The sequence below is a fragment of the Ranitomeya imitator genome, chromosome 3 (assembly GCF_032444005.1).
Source record: "Ranitomeya imitator isolate aRanImi1 chromosome 3, aRanImi1.pri, whole genome shotgun sequence".
In the NCBI taxonomy this organism is placed as follows: Eukaryota; Metazoa; Chordata; class Amphibia; order Anura; family Dendrobatidae; genus Ranitomeya; species Ranitomeya imitator.
The window spans coordinates 96,047,830-96,064,150 of NC_091284.1; the positions used below are offsets into that span (position 1 = coordinate 96,047,830).

At 42.4% G+C, this 16,321-nt stretch overlaps 1 protein-coding gene across 1 annotated transcript; it reads left to right on the forward strand.

The window, feature by feature from the left end:
- The first annotated feature begins 2,077 nt into the window (after positions 1 to 2,077).
- On the forward strand, positions 2,078 to 9,129 carry ABHD15 (abhydrolase domain containing 15). Its single transcript, XM_069760053.1, has 2 exons — positions 2,078 to 2,934; positions 8,604 to 9,129. The coding sequence occupies exons 1-2, from the start codon at positions 2,078 to 2,080 to the stop codon at positions 9,127 to 9,129; spliced, it is 1,383 nt and encodes a 460-aa protein (XP_069616154.1).
- Positions 9,130 to 16,321: the final 7,192 nt, after the last annotated feature.

Consider the following 16,321-nt stretch of genomic DNA (forward strand, 5'->3'; position numbering starts at 1 on the left):
ATTCTAAGAGTTATAATTTCCCATATTTCTGCTGACAGTCATGTGAGAGTTTGTCTCTTGCGGGACAAGTTGAATTGTTTATTGGTACTATTTTCGGGCACATGACTTTTTTTTATTGCTTTCTATTTTGATTTTTGGGAGGCAGAATGAACAAAAAACAGCAACTCAGATTCTTTTGGGTGTTTTTGTTGCCGTTTACAGCGTGGTAAAAGTGATAAGGCAGCTTTATTCTTCATGTCAGTATGATTACAGCGATACCGCAGTTTTATAATTTTTTTTTTATGTTTTGCCGCTTTTACACAATAAACCATTTTATTACTAAAATATCGTTTTTGCATACCTATATCCTGAGAGCTGTAACGTTTTAATTTTTCCATTGATGGAGCTGCATGGCTTGTTTTTTGATTGCGCTGTATTCCACTTTTTTCCAGTGGTGTGATGAAAAACCAGTTTTCCACTTTTGTTTTTCTTTTACAGCATTCACATTAAGCAAGGGTTGACTAGCATGACAGTTTTATAGATGGGGTTGTTTCTGTACGCGATGATACCAAATATGTGTGCTTTTTTGTTTTTCACATTAAAACATTTATTTATGGGTATAATATTTTTTTTATTACTATTTCTTGATTTTTTAAAAAACATTTTAACTATTTTTTTTCCTTTTTTACCTAGTCCCTATGGGACTTTTTTTTTACTCTGATCGGTGGTGTATAAAGCATGGCACTGTTCCCATCTGTTACTGCAGGAGCTCGGCCATTAGCAGCACCAAGCTCCTGCGGTGATCGGTGCTGATATTTCTGCACCTCCTGCGCAATCATGCTGTGATCGGTCAGTCAGATTGACTGACTAATCACAGCCCTCTGAGTGCAGGGACTGATGGCATGAGTCCCTGCACCTCTTGGTGTGCTGCTCAGCTGTCAGTGACAGCAGTCAGCACGGTCACTGCGTGTTTACAAGCAGTGACGGTTTTAAATCATAGGGGGCATAGCACATCATGATGCGGGAACTGACACATGCTCATGACGAGCTATGTCTGTCATTGGTCTTAAAAAGGTTAAAGAAGTTGACCACTAGTTTTTCATTTATTACCTATCCTTAAGTATCCCCCCCGCTGATTAATGTTCTCGGCGTCAGAGGTCGACGGTGGGAACTACTTAATTGCGTAGCTGCCCTGTCTTCCGATAGTGACCACGGCAGGGTGCTACACATACGCCTCCTATTCAAATCAATAGGACACCGAGGACAGCTGATCGGAGGAAGTGCCGGATCTCTGACTGATCAGACATTCATGACCTATCCTAAGGTGCATCCGAAAGCAGTGGACAACCTCTTTAATGTTGCACGGTTATAAGGATATTTATTTAATAAAGGTGCATTTATGGATTTGTATGTACACTTCTTTCTTCTTGAGATTTACCTATTATCAGGTAACAGTTTTTGAACTTACATAATGAAGTGCTGTCCTTTTTTCTTGGACTATTATTGTTGATGAAGACTCCTTGGAATTAATAGTTTCACAGCAGCTGGGTCAAGAGGAACAAATATACAAAAGCACGGCAACGTGTAGGTGACAGCAGGTTTTTGCAAATGAAAACAACCTTCAAAAATGAAGCCAACTACAACTTTCTCTTTCTGATACAAAAGTCTGTTGCAATCCAAGTGGAAATCTTAGCAACCGAGAACTGGTTTCACGACTGTTCTCTGTTGATATTACATTTATGCCATATTATTACACATATGATAAATTAACTTAGTATAGAATTTCCGGCTCAAATACAATTGTATTATCCTGCCCTTTACTAGTCCTAGGTCATAGTCCAGCAGATCGTTGGCATGAAGGAGGATGCACTATAGCTGCAGGCTTCACTAGAACACAAACACGAATCACTATTCAAACAGTTTTGTAAAAGAATAGCTCAACCTTTGCTAAAGCTCAAAGCCAGGAGTCCAGGACTTGAATAAATAGAACATTAGCTAAGTAAAAGCAGTAGAAAAATGTTTGTGTTGATGAAAGGTTCAAGGACAACTAATCAGGAAGAGGCAGCTCAGGAACCTCACCAGAGGGGGCATAGTCATTATGTTTTCGATGCAAAGTGTGTGGAGAGTGATCTGGTCCCGGATAAGTATTCTTATAGGTTCTGTTTTTAAGGTCAAGATTTGGTCTACAAAGCAGAAACAAGAACACACTGGAGAAACCGAAGAAGACGATCGCTTTGGAGATGATTTTAGAGACTCTTGGGTATCTTTTGCAGAAGGATACCAGCTTATATGCAAACAATCAGCTCTTGCTCGTTGGCTGCTTAAAGATATTCAGCGCTTAGTGCTGGAGCCAACACGTTGGTGTTGGAGTCATTGGTCGAACCTTCAGACTCTTATTCAAAACTTCCTTCCACCGGATAATGTTTTGGAGCTAGCCAGGGAAAATCTACAGCTCACAGATGGTGGGATCATTGCTTTGGACTGGGTGGTGGGACCAAGACAAAGTCTAAAAACAAGAAGGGGCACAAACATCACGGATAATCCACCATTACTCCTGGTAATTCCAAACCCTTTTGGCAAGTTGACGAGAAACGTTCAGCATTTTTGTCTGCTGGCATTAGACAAAGGTTACTATCCAGTCATATTTAACAGACGAGGGCAAAATGATTGTCCCCTGACAACACTTCGACTACAGGATTTTGGGGAACCTGGAGATCTCAAAGAAGCTGTAAATTATATTTGTTTTAGGCATCCGAGTTCCATGTTCTTTGCTGTCAGTGAAGGACTTGGGTCTGGATTGCTGCTTTCTTATTTGGGAGAATGTGGCTCATCCAGTTACATGACAGCTGTGTCCTGCATTTCACCAGTTTTCCGCTGCCAGGAGTGGTTTGAAACCAGGCTGCCATGGTTTTATGAATGGCCTCTGCTGTTTTATCAAAAAGTAATTCTTAGCAGGTATGTATTGCAAAGCACAGACTAATATGTGATATGATATGCATATGGGTTGTTAGTACTATGTTACACAGTAATCGAAACACAGTTTTCATTTCAGAACTACCTTTAAATATTTAAAGGAGGTTTCTGTAAAAAAAAAATAAAAAATCTGCATGTCTTCACTGCTCAAGCGCTGATGTTCTTGCTTAGTTTACAATAGGTCAGAATGTAATTGCCTGCAGCATGCTATTGGCATCACTGCTCAGTGATAGGAGTCATGATGGCAGCAGTATGTCACATGACCAGAGAGGCTGCTGATTGGCTGCAGTGGTCATGTGTCAACCAGAAAGACCATGGAGTAGCACAGGAGCAGCATTGCTCAATCTTCATGGGAAAGAGACATATAATTTATTCTTTAAAAACTATTTTTAAAAGTTTTTAAAAAGTTGGATAAGATCGCTTAGGATTATTATGAGAGGTTAACTGCTAAGAATATGGGGGGAGTTTTATTTCTGCAGTACCAGCTCTTATAAGCCATGTTCACATTTTGCAGTTATGATTTTTTTTCTTACTATATTCTATTCACATCTAGATATGTGGCTGAATAAAACAACTTAATGGTTTTTTTTGTTGTATTTTAATATGTTTCAAGGAAACAAGGGTGAGATCCTAAAAAAGAATATACTTAGGAACAAAATATCACACTTGTTGCTGACAAGGTATAAAAATAACAGCTAAAATTTGGTGAAATAGCATTTTTTTTCCTTATAAGGAGTATTCTTAAGTTTGGAGGTTTTCCATGAAGAGGGGATAACTTCCTGATTGCTGGGGGTCTGAACGCTGCAACCCCCACTGATCCCTACAACTGGGTCTGAAGAATACTGTGTGTATGGATTGGTGGTTGATCATGTGCACTGTGACACCATTACATAACGTTTAATGGAAGCGAATGAGATAGCCAAGCACAGCACCTGGCTGGTCTTTGGCACTTCCATAAGCATTAATGGAGCGGCAGTTCTAGGGATCAATTGGGTCCAAAGGATTGGATCTCCAGCAATCATGAAGTTATCCCTTATCTATGGGATAACTTCCTAACTTGAGAGTATATGCCTGTCACGATTCCTCCGCTCAGTGTGTCTTGGAGGCAGTGAGTGACAATTTTGATGCCCTATCAGTTTTTGTGAATGATAACTCAGTCATTCAACCTAGTGCAGGGGCGTGCTTAGCGGTCAGCATTTTGTTAGATAGCTCAGCCGTCCAATCTGAGATTGGGAGGTGCTGAGCTTCCTTCAGGTGTTCCCTGTTCTAGATCATTAGCTAGCTATTTAGCTAAGCTTTCAGTCCAAGATCTCTGTCAGTCATAGCTTTCAGCTCAGTAGTGTTTTCCCTGTGCTTTAAATAAATAAATAAATAAATAATCTTTATTTTTATAAAGATTTGCTTTGAACTTTAACATTCTAATCTTTGTTGCCAGACCTTGGATTTGCATTTTGACTACTTGTTTCTATTACCCCTTTTGCCTTGGAACATTCTGATCTTGGAATTTTGACGCCGGACTGTGACCTGACTACACCTTTGCCTCATCCTTTTGTTCATGATATACCCCCTTGGCTCTTCACTTCAGACTCCTTGACTTCCCTGAATCATGTCTGTTAGAAGTGACTCAGCAATGCAACGCCTTTAAATCGATGATTTTAAGCAATAACTTTGTAATATAGTTTAAAAGAGAGAAATGTCCTCCTATCCTGACATTGTTCGCTTTTATACTTTGTTTTGGATTCTATTAAAAATATTGCAAAATATAGTCTAGTATTAGGGACACCATGATATAAACCCAACAGACCCTGTTGTAATCAATAGGATCTGTTGGGCGTTGTTGATGTAAGTTATGTGACAGATCTGTCCCGAAATTAACTTGGTTTTGCTTTTTCAATCATGTAAAAGAAAAATGAAAAGCCCAATGCAGATGTTAACATTTTCCCGCAGTATACCTGTCCAGGAGCTCTGCTCTCACTGAAAAGCCATTACATGTAAATTCAACGAAGGCTTTAATCTTCCTGACAGAACATATGACATAGAGCATACTTGCAAGGAGACTGGAAGGAGGTAGAATGTCTGCACACAGTAATATGGGTTTATTTAGAACTAGCTATTGAACCCGTTCTACGCCCGGGTGGCGAGCATTTATATTGGTATATGGTCTCCATCCTGGTATGTGCTGCTCCATCCTGTGTCCCCATCCTGTCATGTGCTGCTCCATCCTGCGTCCCTATCCTGTCATGTGCTGTTCCATCCTGCGCCCCCATTCTGTCATGTGCTGCTCCCATCCTGCGCCCCCGTTCTGTCATGTGCTGCTCCCATCCTGCGCCCCCGTTCTGTCATGTGCTGCTCCCATCCTGTGCCTCCATTCTGGCATTTCCTGCTCCCATCCTGTCATGTGCTGCTCCCATCCTGCGCCCCCGTTCTGTCATGTGCTGCTCCCATCCTGCTCCCCCGTTCTGTCATTTGCTGCTCCCATCCTGCGCCCCCATTCTGTCATGTGCTGCTCCCATCCTGTGCCCCCGTTCTGTCATATGCTGCTCCCATCCTGCGCCCCCGTTCTGTCATGTGCTGCTCCCATCCTGCGCCCCCGTTCTGTCATGTGCTGCTCCCATCCTGCGCCCCCGTTCTGTCATGTGCTGCTCCCATCCTGCGCCCCCGTTCTGTCATGTGCTGCTCCCATCCTGTGCCTCCATTCTGGCATTTCCTGCTCCCATCCTGTCATGTGCTGCTCCCATCCTGCGCCCCCGTTCTGTCATGTGCTGCTCCCATCCTGCTCCCCCATTCTGTCATTTGCTGCTCCCATCCTGCGCCCCCATTCTGTCATGTGCTGCTCCCATCCTGTGCCCCCGTTCTGTCATATGCTGCTCCCATCCTGCGCCCCCGTTCTGTCATGTGCTGCTCCCATCCTGCGCCCCCGTTCTGTCATGTGCTGCTCCCATCCTGCGCCCCCGGTCTGTCATTTGCTGCTCCCATCCTGCGCCCCCGTTCTGTCATGTGCTGCTCCCATCCTGCGGCACCGTTCTTTAATTTGCTGCTCCCATCCATATGCCCCATACGCTGCTCCATAAGATGCTCCATAGTATATGCCCCGTATCAGGTGGCGTAAGTAACAAATAGCTGTGGCATGAAGTGCCACGGCCTCATGCCACAGCAATTTGTTACTTGCGCCACCTGATTCCTTTCCGCCGCCATTTTCTTGGTCCTACTGCTGGCGGAATCGGCGCCTGCGCAGTCCGCGCGTTCCGGCGCCATTTTCTTGAAGACGCACTCCTGCTCCTCTGCCTGTGACTGGTAAGTCAGAAGGCGGCGCCGGCGCGCATTAAGCGTGTCATCGCGCCCTCTGAACTGTCACAGCAGAGGAGCCAGGAGACGGAGCCGCACGCAGCGCTGGAACGGGGAAAGGTGAATATACTTACCCTCCTGGCGGTCCCTGACTCTCCGGTGGAGATCGCGGTATGCGTTCAGTGCTTACGCATACCGCGATCTCCTGGGAGCGTCACTCTGTGGGGGCCAGACTCTGCCGGCGCTTGCGCCTGCGCAGTCTATAAAGGCTTCGGATAGAGTGACGCTCCCAGCGTTATATTATAGATTTCTGAGCACATAATCTTCTGCTATTAGCACCGAGTCATTTTAGTATAAAATCTTGAGTAAAATGTGTTAAGCCCACTGCGGTTGCAGCTGATGGGGCAGAGTGTTTGTAGAGAGGCAGCCTGCCAATTCTCATGTCTCAATATGGAACAAATAGCAATTGATTGACCAATGTGTTGAGATGGAAAGTAACATTGGTATAACACCCAGGACATTGATAAGAACCCAGTGCCAGTTTATCAAGAGCAGGTACAGAATTTTAGTTAGACTGCAGTCCTCCTGAGTGTGGGAGAACATTACAAAAGGTAGTGCCCCTTCAGGAGGAAATTGCATGAAAAAAATGAAGCCTTTAGCTTGAAGCAGCTAAAAAATGCCTAATGGTATGTGCACGCAATGCAGATTTAGTGCAGAACTGCAGCAGATGTTTCTGCAGCAGAAACGCTGCAGAACTGCACTGTGATTTACAGTACAATGTAAATCAATGTGAAAAAAAAAAAGCTGTGCACATGGTGCAGAAAAATCTGCGCAGAAACGCTGCAGATTTTAAAGAAGTGCATGTCACTTCTTTTGTGCAGTTCTGCAGCATTTCTGCACCCATCCATTATAAAAAACGCACAAAAAACGCACCTGCGGATTCTGCCAGGAGATGCAGATTTAGTGCAGAAAATTCTGCACCACATTTCCTACGTGTGCACATAGCCTAAAGGTGACATTAGGTGATATTTGTTCTGACTCCTTTGCCTTCAGAACAGCATCATTTCTACTAAGTTCAGATGGTTTTTGAAGAACTCCACAAGGAGGTTTTTCCAAACATCTTGGAGAACTAACCACAGATCTTCTGTGGATGACGCTTGTGCAAAGCCTTCTGTCTCTTGATTTAATCCCAGACAGACTATATACTGAAATCAGGGCTCTGTAGGCACATTACCATCACTTTCACAACTCATTTTTCTTCTTTCTACCGAAGACGATTCTTAATGACTGGCTATATGTTTGAGGTCATTGTCCTGCTGTAGATTACATCTGTAGCTAATCATACACCTTCCTGATGGTATTGTATTACAGACGTACCTGTCTGTAGGAGACAAACAACAGAATGATAAAAGTAAAAAAATCCTATAAATACAGCACTACATTTCTATAATTGAATTAAAAGGTAATTTCAAGCTGTCTCTTGAGTATTTCAGACCAATGTAGCCTCCCTAGCTTCCTTACTTCCTGATTTGTGGCATGCCGGGCCTCATCCATGAGTGACAGCTTTGGTGAGTAGCAGAACTGTAGTATTAGTAGCACAAGTTCTGCTGTTAGACATTTGCCATCAGCTATTTTCTCTGAGTCTACACTGTTATCGTAATTATAAATAGAGAACAGGTCATTTGAACAAACACGTTTCACAGTGACAGCAGAGAGTCGTGAAACTTGCTCAGCTGATGATTTATAACTGCATCTCTTCAGATGATAGTGGGGGTGATCAGGTAACTTCTGATCAAGTCAATGGGTTGGAAAGAGCTGTCTGGGATGTTAGGAGTTAACCCCTCTCCTGGAATGTTACTACACACTCTTGGCCAGGGTCTGCTTACCAAGCTCCATGGAAACCAGCTCTACACTATAAATTATAAAGCTCTTACAGCAGGAGAATGAAAGCATGTCAAATACTAACTTTCTTATTTTCATGCTGTTTAAATAATTTAAGAACTTGATGATAACCCTTTAAGAAATACAATAAAAGTGTATATGATATGGAAATAAACCATCAGAATCCCAGAGCTATACAAGTTTTTTTGTGGGGTTCTCACGTTTAACAGCATAATTAGAATAGGTTCTGACCATCAATAAGTACAACTATTTTTTTTGTCATGACATTTTTCATTTTACAGAGGTTGTATCTTAAGGTTTTTGTAGTTATGTTTTAAAATACAACTAATATACAGTATAGTGGATGACACAAAAAAACGGAGTTCAGAAAGCAACTTATAAGATCACTCTTTGTTCAGTAATGACATTTTTTTCTTTGCATTTTTATATGAAATTCCACTAAGGTGTTGTGTTCTCCATTGCAGATATTTCTCAGCTTTGGTAGAAGTTGTGTCGACTGAGAAACTATTTAGAAGTAATTCTCTACAGGAATTCCATGAGACATTACATTGCCAGTTTGAAAATAGGAAAGTAAGCTGGGACACCTACTGGGAGCGCAATGAACCCCTACGCGACGTGGATGAAGTTGCTGTCCCTGTGCTATGCATCTGTAGCATGGATGACCCTATTCGAGGACCGCCACAGACTACACTCCCCATTGAACTTTTCAGAACCAATCCTTACTTTTTACTTCTATTAACACATTATGGAGGTCACTGTGGGTTCCTTACAGAATCACCTGGAGCTTGGAGTCATGAAGTTACATTGGACTATTTTAGATCCATAACAGAATTTTTCCGTACAGAAGAGAAGAAAAAGTGGTTCACAAGACACAGAAGTTCAAACTTGATGACCCGACATAGGAGGTCTACACTACAAAGACAAGAAACTGCTATTTATAAAGATCTGGAGGAAGAGATTTTTAGCTGGAAACGGTCATACACCAGATGATAGTACAAGTCCCGTTCAGGACACCTAAAGGAAAATGGGGTGATGCAAAAGTTTGGGCACCCTTGGAGATTTGTGCACTCAGATAACTTTGACCATGGTGCCAGACCTTAATTATCCTGTTAAGATTATGTCTTGTTCACTACCATCGTTAGGAAAGGCCAGGTGATGCAAAATTCCAGCTTTATAAAAACCCAGTCTTCTCTAACCTTGCGCGAAAAAACAGCAGCCATAGTTTCTTCTAAGCAGCTACCTAGCACTCTGAAAATGGTGGAGGCCCACAAATCAGAAAGTTATAAGATAAAGCGCTTTCAAGTTGCCCATTCCTCAGTTCGAAATGAAATTAAGAAATGGCAGTTAGCAGGAACAGTAGAGGTCAAGATAAAGTCTGGGAGACCAAGCAAAATTTCAGTGAGAGCTGCTCGTAAGATTGCTAGAGAGGCAAATCAGAACCCTCGCTTGTCTCCAAAAGATCTTCAGAAAGATTTAGCAGACTCTGGAGTTACGGTACATTGTTCTACTGTTCAGAGACACCTGCACAAATATGGTCTTCATGTAAGAGTCATCAGAAGAAAACTTCTCCTGTGTCACCATAAAATTCAGTGTCAGAAGTATGCAAAAGAACATCTAAACAAACCTGATGCATTTTAGAAACAAGTCCTGTGGAACAATGAGGTTAAAATAAAACTCTTTAGTCACAATGAACAAAGGTACGCGAGGAGAAAGAGCACAGAATTTTTTGGCGAAAGAACATCTTGCCAACCATTAAGCATGGGCGTGGATCAATCATGTTTTGGGGCGGCAGCCAATGGCACAGGGAACATTTCACGGGTAGAGGGAAGAATGGATTTAATTAAATTTCTAAATATTCTTGATACAAATATAACACCATCTGTAAAATAGCTGAAGTTGAAAAGAGGATGGCTTCTTCAAATGGATAATGATCCTAAACACATGTAAAAATCCACATTAGACTACCTCTAAAGGCGCAAGCTGAAGGATTTACAATGGCCCTCACAGTCCCCTGATCTGAGCATTTGTGGCTAAACCTCATAATAGCAGTGTATACCAGACCACTCAGGAATGTCACAGAACTGGAAGAATTTTCCAGGGAAGAATGGATGGAAATCCTTCAAACATGAGTTGAAAGACGCTTGTCTGGCTATAAAAAGCATTTACAAGCTATGATACTTACAAAAGGGGGTGCAACTAGGTAGTAACCATGCAGTGTGCCCAAACACATGCATCGGCCCATTTTCCATTTTGGAATTTTTAAAATGCAAAAAAAAATTAATTTTTTTTTGCCTAAAATACAACTGTTCACAATAACAATAATTTTGATCAGGGGTGCCCAAACTTTTACATGCCACTGTATATGATATTATGGAATGAAAGTGAGAAAAGCAAAACTGGAATTTGTTCACCCACCCAAGGGATGTTTCCCCAATAGCTTAGTCAGGGGACCAGACTGGAGAGAGACATGTTATTAGTTACACTTGCAACCAGGTTTATACAGGTGTATTATTAACATCTGTCCTGCTCTACCCATCATTTTTATCTCTATATTTGTTTTTCATCAGTGATCCTTCAATGCTGAACACCGTTATAATAAGAATTTGCTTCCTTCTCTTGCATTGACTCATCTGTACTGTGTGTATATACAGCTCTAGCAAAAATTAAGAGACCACAACAAAATATTCATTTTGTCTGATTTTTCTCTTTTCCAGGATAACCTTGTATGCGGCTTGATTCATACATCCTTCACAAAGAACAACTTGCCCAATTCCAGCCTTGCTGAAGCATCCCCAGATAATCACCGATCCTCCTCCAAATCTAACAGTGGGTGCAAGACACTGTGGCTTGCTTTCCTCTCCAGGTCTCCGTCTAACCATTAGACGACCAGGTGTTTATCTGGGGATGCTTCAGCAAGGCTGGAATTAGGCAGGTTGTTCTTTGCGAAGGACGTATGAATCAAGCCGCATACAAGGTTATCCTGGAAAATCATGCAATGTTCCCCAAATCTGAGGACTGTTTTTCCAGCAGGACAATGCGCCATGCCACACAGCTAGGTCAATCAAGGTGTGGATGAAGGACCACCACATCAAATCCCTGTCATGGGCAGCCCAATCTCCAGACCTGAAGCCCAATGAAAACCTCTGGAATGTAATCAAGAGGATGATGGATAGTCACAAGCCATCAAACAAAGAAGAACTGCTTACATTTTGGTACCAGAAGTGGCATAAGGTCACCCAAAAGCAGTGTGAAAGACTGGTGGAAAGCATGCCAAGACGCATGAAAGCTGTGATTAAAAATCATGGTTATTCCACAAAATATTAATTTCTGAACTCTTCCCAAGTTAAAATATGAGTATTGTTGTTTCTAAATGATTATGATCTTGTTTTTTTTTTGCATTATTTGAGGTCTGCAAGCAATGCATTTTTTGTCATTTTGACCATTTCTCCTTTTCAGAAAATACAAAATGTATTGCTTGGAAATTCGGAGACATGTCAGAAGTTTATAGAATAAAAGAACAATTTACATTTTACTCAGAAATATACCTATAAAGAGAAAAATCAGACAAACTGAAGATTTTGCAGTGGTCTCTTAATTTTTTGCCAGAGCTGTACAGTGGGGCAAAAAAGTATTTAGTCAGTCAGCAATAGTGCAAGTTCCACCACTTAAAAAGATGAGAGGCGTCTGTGATTTACATCATAGGTAGACCTCAACTATGGGAGACAAACTGAGAAAAAAAAATCCAGAAAATCACATTGTCTGTTTTTTTAACATTTTATTTGCATATTATGGTGGAAAATAAGTATTTGGTCAGAAACAAAATTTCATCTCAATACTTTGTAATATATCCTTTGTTGGCAATGACAGAGGTCAAACGTTTTCTGTAAGTCTTCACAAGGTTGCCACACACTGTTGTTGGTATGTTGGCCCATTCCTCCATGCAGATCTCCTCTAGAGCAGTGATGTTTTTGGCTTTTCGCTTGGCAACACGGACTTTCAACTCCCTCCAAAGGTTTTCTATAGGGTTGAGATCTGGAGACTGGCTAGGCCACTCCAGGACCTTGAAATGCTTCTTACGAAGCCACTCCTTCGTTGCCCTGGCGGTGTGCTTTGGATCATTGTCATGTTGAAAGACCCAGCCACGTTTCATCTTCAATGCCCTTGCTGATGGAAAGAGGTTTGCACTCAAAATCTCACGATACATGGCCCCATTCATTCTTTCATGTACCCGGATCAGTCGTCCTGGCCCCTTTGCAGAGAAACAGCCCCAAAGCATGATGTTTCCACCACCATGTTTTACAGTAGGTATGGTGTTTGATGGATGCAACTCAGTATTCTTTTCCCTCCAAACACGACAAGTAGTGTTTCTACCAAACAGTTCCAGTTTGGTTTCATCAGACCATAGGACATTCTCCCAAAACTCCTCTGGATCATCCAAATGCTCTCTAGCAAACTTCAGACGGGCCCGGACATGTACTGGCTTAAGCAGTGGGACACGTCTGGCACTGCAGGATCTGAGTCCATGGTGGCGTAGTGTGTTACTTATGGTAGGCCTTGTTACATTGGTCCCAGCTCTCTGCAGTTCATTCAATAGGTCCCCCCGTGTGGTTCTGGGATTTTTGCTCACCGTTCTTGTGATCATTCTGACCCCACGGGGTGGGATTTTGCGTGGAGCCCCAGATCGAGGGAGATTATCAGTGGTCTTGTATGTCTTCCATTTTCTAATTATTGCTCCCACTGTTGATTTCTTCACTCCAAGCTGGTTGGCTATTGCAGATTCAGTCTTCCCAGCCTGGTGCAGGGCTACAATTTTGTTTCTGGTGTCCTTTGACAGCTCTTTGGTCTTCACCATAGTGGAGTTTGGAGACAGACTGTTTGAGGGTGTGCACAGGTGTCTTTTTATACTGATAACAAGTTTAAACAGGTGCCATTACTACAGGTAATGAGTGGAGGAAAGAGGAGACTCTTAAAGAAGAAGTTACAGGTCTGTGAGAGCCAGAAATCTTGATTGTTTGTTTCTGACCAAATACTTATTTTCCACCATAATATGCAAATAAAATGATAAAAAAACAGACAATGTGATTTTCTGGATTTTTTTTTCTCAGTTTGTCTCCCATAGTTGAGGTCTACCTATGATGTAAATTACAGACGCCTCTCATCTTTTTAAGTGGTGGAACTTGCACTATTGCTGACTGACTAAATACTTTTTTGCCCCACTGTATATGTGGAGTATGGATTCAGTACCTTTGGACTGTTCTCACTCCTGAACTAGAACCTGCGGGCTTGTTATTTCCCCCAGAACACACTGCTGCTCCTGGATAAGTACCTGCATTGTGGGGTAAGCTTCATCCCCTCTTCCGGTTTTGTGTTTATCTCACAAATCAGGAGACGTAGCACTAACAGCAGTGTTGGAGAGAGCATACTCCTAAGGTGTCACCCAATTTCAGACTCTGGTGCCAAGGGCCTTCCAGAAATATTGAATTTTGGGGCCACTGTTCAGGTACATGCAGTATTACTTCACCCTTATTCACAAGTCTGCCTATGCCTTTACATAATAAACTCCTCTAAATAAGGAGATGCTGACTGTTTTAATTATTGAATTATACATGCAGGGTGATGGTGGAGACTAGAGTCCACTCCTGCACAGGGGCCCACCTGGGAATTCACCAGTTCCCCTGTGGCCAGTCTTTCCACAGCCCAAACCTGTACACTAAATAAATTCAAAAAAACTACAAAGGCAGGCAATTACACTGAGCAAAAGCAGGGGTTATGTAGTGCAGTTTTGTGATTTTTCTAAATAAAGTCAAACCGCCTAATTTTTCATGTTATTTATTGGAATAGTGACTGCAGAACAGGATATTTTTTGTTTATATATTGCTAATATCTGTTACAGAGATAATGGCAAAGTATATGGTAGCTGAGTTATTTTTCAAGACTAACGGGGGGGGGGGGGGGGGGGCATTTTCTTTTGCCTGTATGACTGACCAATCATTAGCGGGCAGCAACAGTCAAGGGAATGAAAAACACGCCCGCACAATAGCTTAGAACAGGTTACTCCTGTGTGAAGCATATGACAAAACACTGATGTCACTAGCGGCCCCGAGAATGTCAGACTTAAGTGTGACTATTGGTAAGGGAAGAAAACGTGCCAGTACGATTTATTGGTAAGTATATTCCCACAAGCATTGCATGACGTTTCTGTCACACTGATCATCTTCAAAGAAAGAATGGGAAACCTGGTTGTAAGCGCTATGTAACACATGGTGTGAAAGGCTCCTGTGGAAAGCTGTCAGTCCCATTAAGGAATGGAGCAGCAGTGTGCATGATCAACCACTGATCCATTCATTGTCTGTGGGACTGCCAGAACTAGAGCACTGTTCTTGGCTCATGAGAACAATCTCATAATAATAATCTTTATTTTTATATAGCGCTAATATATTCTGCAGCGCTTTACAGGTTGCACACATTGTTGCTGTCCCCGTTGGGGCTCACAATCTAAATTCCCTATCAGTATGTCTTTGGAATGTGGGAGGAAACCGGAGTACCCAGAGGAAACCCACGCAAACACGGAGAGAACATACAAACTCTTTGCAGATGTTGTCCTTGGTGGGATTTGAACCCAGGACTCCAGCGCTGCAAGGCTGCTGTGCTATCCACTGCGCCACCGTGCTGCCCCAATGCCGGTAGCTGGTAATGTAATACGCTGTGGATTTTCTACCAGGAGCTGCCTGTTAGTGACATGCACTAGTCTGCTCCATAAAGAGGACTGACCAGTGCTTTCTGCAGTGCTTTTCACATGGACCAGTTATTGGGACGCACAGGGACACTAGTTACTGTTGGATCAGTGTGCTTTAGCATGGAAAGCAGGTTGAACAAAAATATAGCCGTCATACAGAAAATGCATTTAAAGCTCGTTCAGTCTGGTATCTTATGGTATACCACAAAGTATAGAATAGTCTAGCAGACTGCACACAACGGTATCCAGTGAAAGACACGCGCTTTAAATATTTACTTTTTTTTTTTAACAATGGATGACAGCCACTGTATGGCAACCATTGGAGGTAGCTGTGTAATGTTTGTATCTATGTTTCCTGGTGTTTCCCCTAATCAGAAGCCACTGAGCTTCACAGGACACCTTCAGATGTTGGTGTGCACAGCAAACAGAACACAGGTCCAATAATTAACCAGTGTCCTGTGAACGATTTTTCACATGAATTACAGCATGCACCAGTCTGGTCTGAGCAAGACATGGAGTATTACATGTCGATAACAGGCAGCCCCTGCAGTTTCCCTACTTGGCAGATCCTGCATGTAGTATACTCTCCCAGGAGAGCTGTGAAGATGACAAAAAGCTGCAGAGATCTGTTAAGGAGATCTGTATTGTCCGCTGTCCTGTGCTGTGAGCTCCCCTTCTCAGTGGAAGATGCACAGCACATTGTAAATGCTGTGCATCCTCCAATCTTCTGTTCCTGGTGTGCTGTGCAGTCAGGATCCTTAAGTATATAAACACTCAGTATTGGGGTGCACTGTGCAGGAGGACAGACACCAGCCAGTCCAAGTGAGCTCTCCAGTCTGGTGTGGAAGTTTTAACCCTCCGTCAGGAACAATATTCGCACTAACTTGTAATGGAACAATGTGCCTGTCAAGCGCAGACTAGAAAAATGCCTAGAATATCAAATTTTCTCAATTTCAGTGATCTAAAAGTGATCATAGACCTTCATAGGGATGTAATAAAAGAGACTACACAATATCAGGTGCAAAACAAACCCATTTACTCAACATAAAAGTAATAACTTTGATATACACAAATTTCAATGTGCCTGAGAAGCACACTTTCATTTGTAAGAAAATCTGCCTTATTTACCGTATATACTCGAGTATAAGCCGACCCGAGTATAAGCCGACCCCCCTAATTTTGCCACAAAAAAAACTGGGAAAACTTATTGACTCGAGTATAAGCCTAGGGTGGAAATGCAGCATTTACCGGTGAATTTCAAAAATAAAAATAGATCATTATTGCCCCATAGCTGTGCCATATAGTGCTCTGCACCGTTCATATTTCCCCATAGCTCTGCCATATAGTGCTCTGCACCGTTCATATTTCCCCATAGCTCTGCCATATAGTGCTCTGCACCGTTCATATTGCCCCATATAGTGCTCTGCACCGTTCATATTGCCCCAT